The sequence below is a fragment of the Rhipicephalus sanguineus genome, chromosome 7 (assembly GCF_013339695.2).
Source record: "Rhipicephalus sanguineus isolate Rsan-2018 chromosome 7, BIME_Rsan_1.4, whole genome shotgun sequence".
NCBI classification, from domain to species: Eukaryota; Metazoa; Arthropoda; class Arachnida; order Ixodida; family Ixodidae; genus Rhipicephalus; species Rhipicephalus sanguineus.
In genome coordinates this window covers 44,103,928-44,121,334 of record NC_051182.1, presented here as the reverse complement: position 1 = coordinate 44,121,334, position 17,407 = coordinate 44,103,928, and the positions used below count along the sequence as shown (strand labels likewise).

General features: G+C 45.8%; 1 protein-coding gene across 1 annotated transcript in view; it reads right to left on the bottom strand.

Moving 5' to 3' along the window:
• Positions 1–17,407, bottom strand: part of LOC119398658 (fatty acid synthase-like) — a 154,653-nt gene that overhangs the window by 29,256 nt on the left and 107,990 nt on the right. The window contains exons 20-22 of the mRNA XM_049417381.1: positions 14,353–14,472; positions 9,964–10,319; positions 3,448–3,798 (exon numbers count right to left, since the gene is read on the bottom strand). Of these exons, the coding sequence (XP_049273338.1) occupies positions 3,448–3,798; positions 9,964–10,319; positions 14,353–14,472 (827 nt within the window). The remainder of the gene's footprint in view (positions 1–3,447; positions 3,799–9,963; positions 10,320–14,352; positions 14,473–17,407) is intronic.

Genomic DNA, 17,407 nt, shown 5'->3' with positions numbered 1-17,407 from the left:
CTCCTGCCACGCGGTGGCGTCTGATGCATGGTGTGCCCTACGTTCTGTTTTTTGTTCCACATTGCGAGCGGGTTCAGAACGGGTCCACTTTTTCGTGCGCGTCTCAAGGGCAGTTTTCAAAGTGAAAGAAAATGTAGGAACGTTGCGACATAGTGAACACGCTCAAGCCCCTCCAAGATCTGCATACCGCCAGCGGTAAATTCTTTAAACAAATACCTCGCCCTTAATATGCTGGCGGATGCATGGCGCTTGGTAGAGACGTCTAACGCGGTGCACAGCGGAGCAAGGGGCCTCAGGTTCGGATCCCCGGCCGGATGCTACGGAATTTTTTTACCAGATTTATTTTTATTTGTGCGTTTATATCTACACACACACACACACACACACACACACACACACACACACACACACACACATATATATATATATATATATATATATATATATATATATATATATATATATATATATATATATATATTGTAATGACGAAGAACGACACCGGGGCTCTGGCGCGAGAGCAGGATGCGCGAAGAAGAGCAGAACGAGGTTCAGAATAAGAACAGCCGGCCCACGAACGGGCGTTGTCTCTTGTTTCTCTGTTTCTTCGTCACAATATATATATATATATATATATATATATATATATATATATATATATATATATATATATATGGCGCGTACGTGTGTGTGTGTCTGTATATCTACACGGGACATGACGACAACGGCGACGGCAAAAATAATTGGTATCGCAATAATACTCGCAAAAGTTATGTTTATAATCTGATATGCATTCTGTGTTGCAAACGTTGTGCGCTGCCAATGTAAGAGCTCTCCGGTACACAATCGAGGTTCATAGAGCAGCTTTTAGCCCTAAGACTACCCATAATTTGTTGGAGAAAAAGCTTTGATTAATTTATTAATTTGATATAATAATCGGCACAAGGAAACAAAAATATTTTGTTCCTTTTGCTGTTTGTTTGATGATGAGTATTTATGCGTCTAATGAGCATACAAGCAAGTCACTTTATATTCAGGCAAGCTCCATTGTCTAGTCTGACGATGCATATAGGCCCCGATACAGAAAATGTAGTCCTCCATAAAGAAATCGATAAAATTCCAATAAAGTAGGGGATAAGGCAAGGAGACCCGATCTCCCCAATGCTATTCACGGCGTGCTTACAGGAGGCTTTCAGAGCCCTATATAATGAAGAGTTAGAGATAAGAGTTAATATAGAGAACATTAGTAAACTTCAATTCACTGAGGGGACAATTTGGACGTATTGGACAAGGAAAGCAGAATGCTAGGTCTGAAAATAAATATTGCCAAAACTAATGTATTGTGCAACAGTCTCGAAAGAGCGCAGCGCTTTGCGATATGTACCATGGCATTATAAAGACATACTTTACTTAGGAAAGTAGTAACCGCGGAGCCAAACCACGAGATAGCAGTTACTATAAGAATAAGAATGGGATGGAGCACATTCGGCAGGAATTCTCAAACCATGAATGGTAGTTTGCCACTATGCCTAAGAGGAAAATATACAGGTGCCCCAGCTAAGTCTAGCCAAAGTTTAAAAATATGCCGACACACTCAATGACGACACAACCGAATGCATGTTGCTGACCATTGCATAGAGTAAGTCAGACTATTTCTTTGTGTTCTGATTATTTGCCTAATAGGCCACTTTAATTACGTAACTTTTGAAGACAACGAATTTGGGCAGAAAATTCCAATGATATATTGTAGATTGGTTTCCAAAACGTCCGACTAGACATTTTCTAACTGTATCCATTAAGTAGTAGTGTGTTTCTCTTTACTGCAGACGCCCGCTAAGTACAATAAAATACCATTTGACATGCTTGCTTGCGCGCCCATGCGCGCCATGATTCTAATGCTCCGTAGCGTTCCGCGTACAAACGATATGCTTCCCTCGCACCGGTTCATGACAACGGTAAGCAGACGCAGCGGTTATCGCTTGTGTTGGCGCTAGCAAAACGCATTCGTCGCACACAAAAGCATTCGTCGCACAGCCCCCGCCATCGTCGCTGCCCTGTCGAGGCAGCACAAGCGGGCCAATGCTGTGGTCGTTTGCATCTTACCGATACTTACCTACGGAACAGAAACCTGGAGGCTTACAAAGAGGGTTAAACTTAAAAACTGATGACCACGCTGCGAGCAATTGAAAAGAAAATGATAGGTGTGGCCTAAGGGACAAGAAGAGAACAGAGTGGGTCAACGAACACACGGATGTTAAGGACATCTTAGTCAAAATCAAGAATAAATGGGTATGTACAGGGCGTGTAGAGCGTAAGCAAGATAACCGCTGCTCATTAAGCGTAACCGACTGGAATCGAAGAGAAGGTAAAATCACTAGGGAAAGAGAGACATTCAGGTGGGCAAATGAGATTAAGAAGTTCGCGTGTATAACGTGACTGCAGCGAGCGCTGGACCGAGTTGATTGGCGGAACCTGGGAGAGGCCTTTGCCCTGCAGTGGGCGCAGTCAGGCTGATGATGATTATGATGATGACATATGGGAATACGTTATTTCAGGTTCCTCAAATAAACAAACCGAATACGTCGGTTAACTATACGTTAGGGAGAGTGCGAGCTCTCTAACGTGGTGGTGTAGTGAAAATAAAGATGTTTGCTACTGCTCCATACAAAGCATTGCTCCGACTTCAAGATTAAGCTGAAAATGTAATTTTCCATTGATATCTATTTTCTGCAAACTCGCTCAATGAGGGAGAAGGGGGCGGCGGAAGGATGACCACGCAGTAGGTTGTTTCAAATTTTTTACGCGCTAACACTATGAAGAATTCGAAATTTCAGGGGTGGTTATTGTACGGGCGCTTTTTTTCGGCAAATGAGGGTGTCGCTCCATCAAGCGACTGATGCAGCGCTTTGTGTTTTTCAATTGCAATTTTGTTCCATGTCGTCAATAGCATTACCTCGTAAACTGCTGAACTGTCAGAGAAGAAATTTACGAAGCTTCCAAGTTTAGAACAGTCCAGCACACTATTTTAATCCAAGCGCGTTGTTTAAGGATTTTGACAAAAAGAAGGTGAATGTGAGCACTCCATTGTTTGGTGTCGCAATGTTTTGCGATTTTAACCTGCATCACACAATTCTGAAAAGGTTTGCTGTTCATTTCCAGATGCTGAGGGTATTATACTAGATAAATTGATTGCAATTTACAAATGCGATGATACTGCATTTGAAACAACATCGGTAGAGTAGCTTACGGCTAGTTGGATCTGCGTATCAATAAAGCACAATATTGCAGCGAAAAATTCATATCATGAGGCCGGTACAGCTTGAATAATATAGCTTGACAGATACATTTTGTGAAAACTGTTACATATTAGATCTTCTAGAGGCTAACAGCGTCGGAGCTTTGGCAAGGTAAATTTAATAATACCATTTTACAGCACGGCTATCTTACCATGGCCAGGTTGAAGATCCCGCCCACGGGCCCCATTGTTGTCGCAGTCTCGATGATCTTGCGCGTGCCCTCTTTCGTCGATACATCGTCACTGCTGACGAGCACTGTGACCCCCTGTTCGCTCCAGTGTCTAATACAAAGCCTCTGGTACCCCGTACGTATGCCACTTCTGGAAATCAGCAGAAGCTTGCGGCATCCGCGTGTCACCATCCAGTCTGCGAGCTCGAGACCAAAGCCACCCAGGCCACCGACAATAATGTATGATTTGTGTCGGTAGAAGTGGGGGCGCGCCACTGCTTCAAGCGTCAGCGGAGGCGCGCGAGTGACGCGCTCGCTCTCTTCCGGTCGCATCTGAAATAACCCAGCATTAGTATCGTCTGATGCAAGCACTGTATGCAAAAAAGAAGGATTAGTAGAATCTCACACCTTAGGCAAAGAGAGGCAATGACGTTGTCTCATAAACGGTTAACTCCGTGCCTGTGCTCCAAATTCCAGCACCAATATTATCTTCGTGCAGGCAGACTCACAAGATAAACATGCACAATCGTACGAGCCTTCTTTCACGCTAAAGTTAAAAATGCATGTTGATTTTTTTTGCTGATTATCGTTTACAGAACATGTAGAGGGAATCGTAATCTGGAAACAACTGCTTAGTTACCGGTAAGAATTGGTTAGTTACTGGTAAGTGCCCCCCTCTAAGGAAGCACCTGGAAGGCGTCACTACAAGGTAGGCGGCGATTCGTTCTCGTGCTGACATGTTGTATAGGCGCCCACTGATGCACAACTTTCGGAAAAGGAATCATATGGGACCCGAGCACCATCAATTCACTTGTAAAGAGCGACTCCTACGGCTCCTGAAGACGCGTTAACCGTGAGGCTAGCAGGAACAGTTGTTGAAGTGTGGTGCATGAGTGTGTTTCAGACAAGTTAGGTTCCAACTGCGGCAAAAGCTTGGTCAACAGCGAAGTTCCGCTTGAAGAAGCAGTAGGAGAGGAGTTGAGGTTCCCTGGAGTCTATGATTGCTCATCTGAAAGTCTGTTTGCTGCCGAGTCACCGGTAAGTGTTAAACCACCGAACACAGCTTATAAAAATGGGGCTTCATATTTAGAATGTGTGAGAGTCCCTCTGCTCAATCTACTCCAACGTTGCACTTGTGTTTCCTCATCTTTAAGAAGCCTCTCTTACCAGCTCATGTGCTAAACCTGTGATGCGGCAGAAGAAAAACAAATCTTTTCTTTTTCGAACCGCGATCCCATTGGTGCTTGCGTGTCCTGCGAAGCTTGAACGAGCAACTGGTCGCCGACCGCAACCGCTTTCAATAAAATGCACCTAGCCGATGGGGGCAGCGGCCAAGTTACGGCCACGTGACCACTGTAAGGCCTGCCAGCCATATCAGGTGCAAAGGATGTGAGAGGGTAGGCCAGCCTAACCAGTGTATGCTCAATGGCGGCGCTGGAAGACCCAACAGGATGTTGGAGGTGGCACCCGAAATGGGACACAATGTTCGTCATTGACGGTGTGGTATTGAAAGAGGAAGTATTCCTTGTCCTCACCAATACTTATTCAGAGACCCTGAAGGCCATGTATCTGACAACTATCGTAGTTTAACTTCTTGGTGAAGTCCTCTAGCAACCCGAACATCCTCCAATGCTGTCTGTTCACCTTTTCGCCTGAATCCGTCTCGAGCCTGAGTAAAGAGAAATTTCCGGTTATGCTCTCTCTGTTGAAGAATTTCATCCATTGAATAGCTTACAACCACTCTAACATTCGCAGTGCCCGCCCTCTCTCTACGTCAGGGCTTTCTGATAACATTGCCCCGCTTTGTGTTATCTTGCTGTTTTCTTTTCTTTCCTGCCAACCTGTGATTGGCTGCGTAGCGCTTAAAAACGCGTCGCAAGGTGAATAAACTGGGATTGTCTTCCTGGCACTGCTTGAGTCGTCGGTTTCATAGTTCGGCTGTCGTCCAGCCGCCGAATACGTAGCAGCACATGTTTCCTTCATTGCTGCGTGGTATTGGCCAATAATAGATTCAAGTAAACTACTTATGGAACGTTCAATAGTCGTTTTCTAGCTCTTCGGAGCACCCTCCCTACGCACGTGACGCTCGGCTAGTCGAAATCGAGCGCTCCCAATACGTTCAACTGGTTCTTTCAGAGGACCACGCTCGGGCCGCGAACAACATATCATCACGTTAATGCTGCGCCTCGTCTGTTAGCAACATAAACACTGCTCACGTGTATCCTCTTCCGGCCTCCGATTGCTCTGGTGCGCGTCTGCACGTTCACCTCGGAGACCCTTTCTCTGGTTCGTGCCAAGAGCGAGCTCCCTATTTTTGCAATCTGAGCGAGAGCGCGGCGGCGCCCAGCGGAGTGTACCATAAGGAAAATGTTAAATATGTGTACATTCAGATGTTTTGGGTGGAGCAGTGCTGATGTTTAATGAACGACCTCAACGTCTACTTCATTTGGTATAGCACCACTACATGTGAGCCCCAATATCACCACAGAGAAATATTGTGCGGTAACTTGGTATTAGATCACCTGCAAATATTTTCACATGCTGATAAAAGCACATAGTGTGGACTGTCGCAAGGCCGCTAGATGGCGTAGCGCGTTTGGAGGTAAATGTCACACGAGACATTAGCTGCCACAGATATCTCTCACATGCTGTGTTCTTGAAGCACTGCAGTCTGTCTCGGCACAATCCTTAATTGCTAATTGGTTGAGTCAGCAACCACCCTAAGGTAGTTTCTCATAAGGCCGGTGGCAAGTTATATTTTCGTCCACTTTACATTCTTCACATATATGCCCTAAATACTACAATAAACATCCGCTCTAATTTCCTGGGCATTATTGTGTGTTAGTTCTCACTATTATTGTGTCTAAGAAGGAAAAACGAGCTCTTAGAAGTCATCTTTCCTTTATTCAGAGCGAGGGTCTCGTTCTGGCAGACATGGCGCCTTCAGGTAGTATGCGATGGATTATTGATTAGCTGCCAGCTCGTAAAAAAAGTAGAAATGTTACGTGACGCCAACATACAGAAAAAAGATTGTTCCACACTCACTGCCATGGCTGAGATCGGCGCTATCTAACACTCCTAAGTTTCGACGCACATATAGAGCCCATAAAGTGGATCGGAGGATGAGCGCCGTCTTCGCGCAGTGATAGAGCATCGGATATGGTATTCTAAGGTCGCAGGTTCGGTCCCTGTCAGCGGCAAGTTATCTTTTCGTCCACTTTACATTCTTCACATTTATACCCCAATTACTACAATTAACATTCCCAATACTTTCCTTGACATTATTGTGTGATATATCTCATTAATATTGTTCTCAGAATCATCATCATCATCATCATCAGCCTGTCTACGCCCACTGCAGGGCAAAGGCCTCTCCCATGTTCCGCCAATCAACCCGGTCCTGTGCTTTCTGCTGCCACGTAATACCTGCAAACTTCTTAATCTCATCTACCCACCTAATTTTCGGTCTCCCCCTCACGCGTTTGCCATCTCTTGGAATCCAGTCAGTTACCCTTAATGACCACCGGTTATCCTGCCGACGTGCTACGTGCCCGGCCCATATCCATTTCTTCTTCTTGATTTCAACTATGATGTCATTAACCCCCGTTTGTTCCCTGACCCACTCTGCTCTCTTCCTGTCTCTTAAGGTTACACCTATCATTTTCCTTTCCATCGCTCGCTGCGTCGTCCTCAATTTAAGTTGAACCCTCTTTGTAAGTCTCCAGGTTTCTGCTCCGTAGGTAAGTACCGGTAAGATGCAGCTGTTATATACCTTCCTCTTGAGGGATAGTGGTAGATTACCATTCATGATTTGATAATGCTTGCCGAATGAGCCCCAACCCATCCTTATTCTTCTAGTTATTTCACTCTCATGGTTCGGCTCCGCGGTTACTACCTGTCCTAAGTAGACGTACTCCTTTACAACTTCCAGTGTCTCGCCACCTATCGCAAAGCGCTGTTCTCTACCAAGATTGTTCCACATTACTTTAGTTTTATGCATATTAATTTTCAGACCTACTCTTCTACTTTCCGTATCCAGTTCAGTAATCATGAGCTGCAATTCGTCTCCCGCGTTACTCATCAATGCAATGTCATCAGCGAATCGTAGGTTACTGAGATACTCTCCATTGACTCTTATCCCTAGCTCTTCCCAATCTAGGGCCCTGAAAACCTCCTGTAAACACGCGGTGAATAACATTGGAGAGATCGTGTCTCCCTGCCGTACGCCCTTCTTTATTGGGATTCTGTCGCTTTCTTTATTGAGGACTATAGTGGCTGTGGATCCGCTGTAGATTTCTTCCATTATGTTTATATAGGCTTCGTCGATGCCTTGATTCCGCAGTGCCTGCATGACTGCTGATGTCTCCACCGAATCAAATGCCTTCTCGTAATCTATGAAGGCTATGTATAGGGGTTGGTTGTATTCCGCGCATTTCTCTATCACCTGATTGATAGTATGAATATGGTCTATTGTTGAGAATCCTGTACGAAATCCTGCCTGGTCTCTTGGTTGATTGAACTCCAATGTCGTATTAATTCTGTTAGCAATTAATTTTGTAAATAGCTTGTAGACAACCGACAGTAAGCTTATGGGCCTGTAATTTTTCAGGTCTTTGACGTCCCCTTTCTTATGGATCAAGATGATGTTGGCATTCTTCCAAGATTCTGGTATCCTCCCCGTCGAGAGGCACTTCGCATACAGGGTGGCCAGTTTCTCTAACATAATCTCTCCACCGTCTTTCAACAGGTCTGATGTTACCTGATCCTCACCAGCTGCTTTGTCTCTTTGCATTCCCTTTAGGGCTTTCTTTACTTCTCCTGTCAATACTGGTGGGATGTCAGATTCCTCTGCGCTATTACTCCTTCTTATGTTATCATCCTGAATGCTTCGGCTGCTGTACAGATCTCTGTAGAACTCTTCCGCTACCTCAACTATTCTATCCATATTGGTTGTGACCTTGCCATCCTTGTCCCTTAATGCATACATCTGATTTTTGCCTATGCACAGTTTTGTCTTCATAGCTTTGAGGCTTCTTCCGTTCTTTAGAGCATGTTCAATTCTCTCCATATTATACTTTCTTATGTCGGCTACTTTACGCCTGTTGATTAACTTCGAAAGCTCCGCCAGCTCTATTTTGTCTGTTGCATTTGAGGCTTTCATAGCTTGACGTTTCTTAATGAGGTTTTTCGTCTCTTGGGATAGCTTACCAGTGTCCTGTCTAACAACTGTACCCCCGACTTCCACTGCACACTCCTTGATGATACTAGTCAGATTATCATTCATTGCGTCAACGCTAAGGTCGGTTTCCTCGGTTAAAGCCGCGTACCTATTCTGAAGTGAAACTCTGAATTCCTCAACTTTCCCTCTCAGAGCTAGTTCATTAATCGGCTTCCTGCGTATCAGTTTCTGCCGTTCCTTCCTCATGTCAAGTTGAATTCTAGATCTTACCATTCTATGGTCACTGCATCGGATCTTCTTAACTACTTCCACATCCTGTACAATGCCCGGGTGGCCGCACATTATGAAGTCTATTTCATTTTTAGTTTGGCCATTAGGACTCCTCCACGTCCACTTACGAGTAGCCCGTTTTCTGTAGAAGGTATTCAAGATGCGTAAATTATTGCGTTCTGCAAACTCTACTAGTAACTCCCCTCTGGCGTTTCTAGAGCCGATGCCATATTCCCCAACTGCATGATCTCCAGCCTGCTTCTTGCCTACCTTTGCATTAAAGTCGCCCATCAGTACAGTATACTGTGTCTTTACCTTACTCATTGCTGATTCTACGTCTTCGTAGAAGCGTTCAACCATTTGATCATCATGGCTGGATGTAGGCGCGTAGGCCTGTACCACCTCCATCTTGTACCTCTTATTAAACTTCATTACGATACATATCACCCTCTCATTAATGCTATAGTATTCCTCTATATTTCCAGCTATATCTTTATGAATAAGGAACCCCACTCCTAGTTCTCTTCTGTCAGCTAAGCCACGATAGCATAGGACGTGTCCGTTCCTCAGCACTGTATATGCCTCTTGTGGCCTCCTAACCTCACTGAGCCCTATTACATCCCATTTAACACCCTCCAATTCCTCGAATAGTACAGCTAGACTCGCCTCACTAGATAAAGTTCTAGCGTTATACGTAGCCAAATTGAGATTCCAATGGCGGCCTGTCCGTACCCAGAGATTCTTAGCACCCTCTGCTGCGTCGCAGGTCTGACCGCCGCCTTGGTCAGTTGCTTCGCAGCCGCTGGGGACTGAGGGCCGAGGGTTAATTGGTGTATTCATGTGGGAGGTAGTGGCCAAGTACTACACCAGGGTGGCCAATCCTGCTTCATTATATAGCGCAGAATGTATCGAAGAAATGAACGACAATTTTGTCACTGAGGCGACTGCCTTCAGTGATACAATTGTCTTGTCACTGATAGCGCACTGTACCCCAATTACCAGATCGTTATTTTGTATTGTAACACCACGTATCTTCGAGTATGACTCACCTGAATCAAAACTTTCCCTGTGTGCTTAGCAGCAGCAGTAAAACGGAATGCTTGCTCGGTCTCCTCTCGGGTGAATGTGTAGGCCTTCAGCGGTATCACCACTCCGGAGTCGATTCCCTCGAGGATAAGTGATCTGAGGTGGCGCTTCATTGCCGCAGAACTGGGTTCGTCGTTCAACAAGCAATCCAACATAACTCCGTGGAAGCTGACGTCTTGGAGAAACACAGACATTCCCAGGTTTTTGTCCTCGAACAGATCGAACTTGCCAATCTCCAAGAATCGACCGTGCTTTGCCAAGCAGCGCACGCTGGCCAGCAACTTGTCACCGGCCAACGAATTCAGCACCAGATTCACACCTGAGACAGCGGGTTTATAAAAAGGCACCGATAAGGGCCTCGTTTCGGGTCCAACGACGCAGATACAGGTGATCAAGTTTTGAGACAGCACGGTGACTAAGCGATTACGTGATCATAACAGCATATTCAGAATTTTAATACAGTTTAATCTTCAAAAGAGAGGTAGAAAGCTTTCCACTAAGACTAAACCATAGCAGTACTTAGTATGAAATAATAGGCTTGCTGCGTTGGCAAGTGTTTACACATATGAGAACCAACTAAAAAATTCACCGCCATATTCACGAAGTGAATGATGTTAGAGGAGCTTGCTCGGAGATGATCGGGCAACCCGCGAATGCTCCGTGCACATTCCTCTACCATCATATATAGGCGTGACAACGTTGTTATACATACATTACATCCACAATGTTTTTGTTTTTAAATTTACGGTTGGATGCACTATATACATTTTGATGAAGTATAATATACATTTGGATGAACTATAAACATTATATATACACAAGAGATGTTGTTTTACCAAGTTCAAGAAGGGCGTCCCTCGATGAGTTCGGAGACTGGTTTCCCTTTAAAGATAGTTGCTTTATGATGGTTGAATTATATGCATTACATATACACAAGAGATGTTCTTTTACAAAGTACAAGAAGGGCGTCCCTCGATGAGCTTGGGGACTCGTTTCCCTTTAACGATGATTGCTTTATGATCAGTAAAGTATGTTGCCAAGGGGTCATCGATGATGGGACGCAATGGAAAGTTCGAGAAGGCATCGATACAAGTGCCTGATGGTGGTGGGACGTTTGCAGTCGTACGATACGCATCGGAGAGCGTAACGTGACATCATGGGTTGGCTGGTTATTGGCAAGGCGAGATCTTCCCGAGCTGCTGCTGCGTTGCGAGCCCGTCGCGCTGCTGCCGTTCATGCTGCGGAGCGGCAACGAAGAGAGTTCACTTAGTGAGCTCCCGGCGAAGAGAAAGGAAGCCATGCGAAACGAGCGGTGCGGCCAGCGAGCAGTCACCTAACTACTACTAGCGCTTGCGCCGAGCGTGGTGTGTGCCGCCTTGGGCGGCGGCGCCATCTAGTGAGCATTTTTGAAATAACCGGAGAGAGCGCAGCTGCGCCGAGCGTGGTGTGTGCCGCCGCGCCGACGGTCACAGAGGTGAGGACAAGGCGCGAGCATAAGAAGCTTGGCGAGCAAGCTCCTAAAAGCCCTAAAGCATGCGAAGCGCTTAAATAAAAAAAAGGCAAGTTATTGAGAACAATAATAATGATCGTATAGACTAGACGGATGAACGCTGACCACAAAAGTTATTTTGAAGATCGCGTGCACGTTATCAGTACGAACGTGGTGCCTCGTTCGCTTGAGAATATATCATGAGTACATTGCGCATTGCACTACATTGTCCAGGGATTAAACCTTCGACATTTCATAAAAGGAAGCATCTAATGCTGACTACGACTAAGCCTTTGCGATTTACGCTTTATAACCATTATTATTAATAGGCATGCAATAGTGAAACACTGCATCTTCAATTTCACAGTGTGGTATACGTTTGATCGTCTTAAGTAGCATGTTCAAGAAGTATATTGTTGCGCCTGCTGAGCAGCACCACTTTGCATTGTCAGAGCTTTATCGTTCAACAACGCCTCGATATGCTCAACGAAAACTGCCAGGTAAATACACATAAATGTAAGTATTCTCGCTGTACCATAGATTAGTCTGTATAATCTGGCGCTGACAAATTTTCGGAACCGGAATTCAGAACCTCATTCCCCCATAGGGAACGACATTGTTGTGGCTTCTCAAGACATACAAGCCACAAAACAGCGCTCACTCGTCGTTCGCCTGTTCTCGAGATTTCCTGCAGACAGCGACATTGTGGACGAATGCGAACACTGTGTTTAATGGCGTTGTTCGCAATATATATTTCTATCGTTACTTGCCGAAAGCTTCTGTGTTTCACCTTTGTCGGCGACATACCCAGCATGTTCAGCCTATTTCACAGCGCGAGTGCTGCTCTGAATCTCCCAACACAAATTTCTGCTGCACCGAACTTGGTAGAGGGAATATGCAATGCCTACAAGTATACAATGCATTGTAATACGAGGTAAACAACTACCCACTTACGAAACGTTGGACACGCTAGTATCGCATAAAAGTAGTTTACGATCGTGGGTAGTTTGGTCACTCAGTATGCCCTTTCAGTATGCACAATATAAGAGTCATTCGGGAGTTTTAGCTTGAACATATTCATCTTTACGTTACCGTGTTACCGTATTACTTTTACCGTGTTACCGGAACTGCAGTTTTAGTGAACTTTTTAGCTACCCAAACCTAAACCTTTACGGACGTACGTACGTAAACGTTTACGTTTGCGCAAAACACTAAATGGTGATGATAACTGCATATAAACTACATTTAATTTAGGTAATATTAAATTACCATTGCAGCAAAATCACAAAAGAGGTTTTTAGCGTTTGCAGTATCCCGGTAGACGCAAAGGTGTGTAGCAATAAGGGGTTACCGGACGATGGTGTCGACACCTTGTGTTACTTCGTGCAACACCACTCATGGACATGTTTGTTTTCGCTTAGTTTTTCTGAGGAAAAAGATTAGGGGTGTGCGAATATCAGATTTTCTGGATAAGAATGGAATACGAATATCCACCTTCCAATATCGAATCGAATATCGAATATCAAAGGAAAAATGCCTCCACAGTAACAATATTTCATTCATCATGTAGCTGTGTAAAAAAAAAAAAAAACATTAACAGCCTGACTGGCAACACAACATACACTGCTATCTCCAGAACACAATGTCCAGGCTAGCACAATGCACATCAGAACACAAGCAAATATCACGGCACAATGAAAGTAATGAATACACCACATGATCAGGCAGCAGGCGCTCCCTTGTAACAGAGGACCCCCCCCCCCTGTCACTGAAAATGCACGCTCGCTTGTAACAGAAGTGGCTTGTATAGGGAGTTATATGGGGCAAAGCTTTGCCAGAGTGGGGTATCTGAAGTTGCCCACAGTCCGCCGCCAGTCTGGTGGGTCACTCTCTTTCCTCAGAAGTGGTCCCGCATAGTGAACGACTGGTGGTGCGGCACGTTACGGCCGCATAATATTGAAAATGTACGGTTATATGATCGCCAACAGCGCTGCACGTCGGAGATGCACCAGCAATAAATCATACGTATTGGGGCGCTCGTCGCAGGCAGATATCGTGCCTCCGTGTACTTACGATGTTTATCGCTCTTTTCGGCAACGTTTTTAGCGATACGAACGCAGCAGAAATGTGGAAGACGAGTTATTTTATGCATGATAATCGAATTGCCTATTCGAAGTTATCGAATATTCGAAACTTTTCGAATACACGATTTTCGAATCGAATACGAATATTTTGAATGTAATATTCGACGAATATTCGAAACTTTCGAATATTCGCACACCCCTAAAAAATCATTAAAAAGGCAACTCATTCGCAATTAAGCCACTGCAATGCATTTGCATTGGAAACAGAATACCCGATGTTTCTACAATAACAATTTTGTGCTTACCTGGTTCACCCTGGCCCCGATAGATGGCGCCTGCTAACCAGCCTGTCAGCGGCCTTAGACATCTCACATTTACGGCTTCGGTATTCTAGGTAGCTCTAACCTCGGTAATCCGGCTGAAACAAGGTGATCGTAAGTGGCCCTCGCGCGAATTCGACTTATTTTGTCTGGGCGGCTGTAGTATCCGCAAAGCGGATATCGCGAGTAGCCACGAACGAAGGTGGATTTGCGAGATAGGGCCGTAAATGCAAGGACTATCAGGCGAGTACTTTACGTTCCGGAAACCTTTACGCTCCGTAAAGGTTCGCGTATGCGCAGAGTCCATGCGGTATCCGGTAACGTAAAGAAATATACGTACAAGCTAAAAGTCTCTATTAACACCCCTATATTCAAGCGTATGGCCACGCCAGCATTGCAGATTTCGAAGTAACGGCCGTGAATAGCGTTTGCCACTTGACCGTCAAACACTGCGCTCACCCCTGCCTTCAGTTTCGCACATGACGTGTTCTTCAAAGGACAGGTCACGTGTGTTTGAAAAGTTTCGTTCTTGTAATGCTGGAAACCGCCTCTTGAGAAAATCCTTCTTTTCTTGAGATCCTGGAAACCACAGAAAAAATTAGAATATAGAGAGTTGTGCTAAGCGCATCCTAGTCCATCTTTCGCTAAACGATTAAGGAGCACTTAATCGAAACGTTAAGGCGATTTCAAGCACATATCTATGGGCCCAGTCGGAAGGAAACTACAAAACCACAGCTCAGACCTGAATATTTCTCTTTAACACCGGAGCAGTTCCAGGGCTGAGTCTGGAGACAGATGAGCGTCCGCATTCACGCTCCTGTTCCCACGCGCAGCCATCGATTGTCTAAAGGCTCATTCACACCGAAGGCGGGGCGGCCAAAGCGGCAAAGCGGTGAGGCGGAAAGCGGCAAAACCTCCTCTCCAGGCGGCGAAAGCGGGGCGGAAAACGAGGCGGCAGGTCCGATCGCTCTCGGACCAATTTTTTGCCGCTCGCCGCTACTCGCCGCTTTGCCGCAGCCAATCAGAACGCGCTGCGGCGATGGCGCGGCGGTGGTGCAGGTGTCTCTTTGGGAGAAGCCGTACCACGTGATAGCGACACGTGCGCTAAAGCGCGAGAGGCCCCGCCTGCTCGGCCGCGCGGGCAGCCAAGAGAGCCATGCGGTCTGAACAGGTACGCGCGCTCACCGCCTCGCCGCCTTGAAAAGCCCGCTTCGCCGCTTTGCCGCCCCGCCTTCGGTGTGAATGTACCTTAACTGCCACGGTCGTGGATGAAGCGGAAGCCGCACAGTGAAACTGAGAAGTGCCGCTTATGCACTACGCATTAGACGATGTGGTGATTGTGGGTAGTGAAGGAATGAATGTGAAGGGGGGGGGGGGGTGTCAGCGGTGCAACGTATGGCTACGCCGTTCTTTGTACATCTCTACTCTACAAATAACACAATCACATGCACCCACATAAAATCACATAACTTGACCGAAAGTCAGCAGAACACAGAACAACAGCACCGCTGTTTCTGCGGATATATATATATATATATATATATATATATATATATATATATATATATATATATATATATATATATATATATATATATATATATATATATATATAGTGCTTCACAAGAGAACTATAAATCCCGGTACGATAGTCGACACCGTCAGGTCGCCTACAATCTTGGTGACCTAGTGTGGCTATGGCCTCCGGTGCGGAAACGTGGACTGAGTCAAAAGCTCCTCGCTGACTATGTTGGACGATTTGTTGTGGCAGAGCGCCTTAGTGAGTTGAATTATAGGATTGCACGCCTAACTGGCATTGGAAGACGGTCATCCAAGACCGAAGTCACGCATACAGCACGCCTGAAGCCCTTTACTAAGCGACCCTCCAACTGACTTCTCGCCGGGAGGGCTTCGTCTGCAAGAGGAACAAGATTAGTGGCATTATGAAACCGTTAAGTGCACAAAGACGGGAACAAGAAGACGACACAAGCGCTCTGTGTGTCGTCTTCTTGTTCCCGTCTTTGTGCGCTTAACGGTTTCATAATGTCAGTGTACCAACTAGCTCGGACCCAGCCTCTTATTCAATGTTAGTGGGTCTCATCTACAGCAAAGGATTAGCAGCGACAACAACAACGGAGTAGAAAGAAAGAGAAGAACGACGTGCACTACTGGCTGACACTCGCCGTCCAGTGCCTTACGAATAAAGCTCTCTTACAAACCTCGTAAGATATATATATATATATATATATATATATATATATATATATATATATATATATATATATATATATATATATATATATATATATATATATCACCACGAAAAAAATAATTCACAAATTGTTCGAAGCGCGGAATCGAATGGGCGCCCTCTCGCTCCGCGGCGCGAGACGTTAACCGGATATGCCACGAGGCGTACATCTGTCACTCTGCTATCGGCGAGCTATTTATATACACCATTTACTTCAAGGTGCTTTCTTCGTCAACAGTGGGATGGCGCGACAAGAGCGAGGGGCGTGCTTTAAAAGCAGTCGCCCCGCTCGTTGCGATGCGCTTGTGCCTCCTTCTTCGCCAGGCGCACTTTGCCCTACAGGCCATGGTCGCTTGCGCGCGCGCTTATCTCGTGAGGGGAGTGGTTTGTTTGTTTTATGCTTTCGTCGCGACGTCCGCGCTAAAGTTACACAGCGTACGAAGGTCACTTCGCTCGCTGGGTTGTCTCTTCCGGGCGAGCGCGCGTTCTCGTTCCTTGCGAGATGGTAGTTCAGCGTTCATCGCAGAAAGAGCGTTTTCATAGTCGACGCGCGCCGTTCGCTCTCTCTCGCCACAGGGCGAGCTCTGAGGCGGTGGCGCCCTCTATTGCGCTCAAGCAAATAGACAGGTCTCGGCGAAGCAGGCGAGCAAATGGTCACGACGATGCACGTGGCGACAACAGACGAGGAAGCACCGCCGACAAGCTGAGACTCTACGGTGCTTCGCCCCTAAAAAATGTTCATGAGGCAGGATTCGGACTCCCGTACCTTCGATCTGAAGGCAAGCGTCCTAACAACTCGACTACCCAGGCACGCTAGCAGTCCATAGCATATCTTTGTATAGTGTCGCAAGGGGTGGGAAAGGGAAGAAAGCTTGAGGAGGAGAGATGTGATTAGGAGGGAGAGGGATAAGAGTAGGGGAGAGGGTAAAGCACACTATAGAAAGAATTAGAAAGAGAGGAATAGGCAGAAAGAAAGAGAGAGAATCAAAGAAAGATAATATTAATATTATTTGGGATTTAACGTCCCAAAACAATATCATTATGAGAGACGCTGTAGTGAAGGGATACGGAAATGTAGTCCACCTGGGGTTCTTTATTGTGCACCTAAATCTAAACACACGGGCCTCAAAAATTCTCGCCACCATCGAAAATCGAGCCGCCGCAGCCGGGATTCTATCCCGCGACCTTCGGGTCAGCGGTAGAGCACCATAACCACTAGACCATCGTGTGGCGATGTAATCAAAGAAAGATAGAGACAGAAAC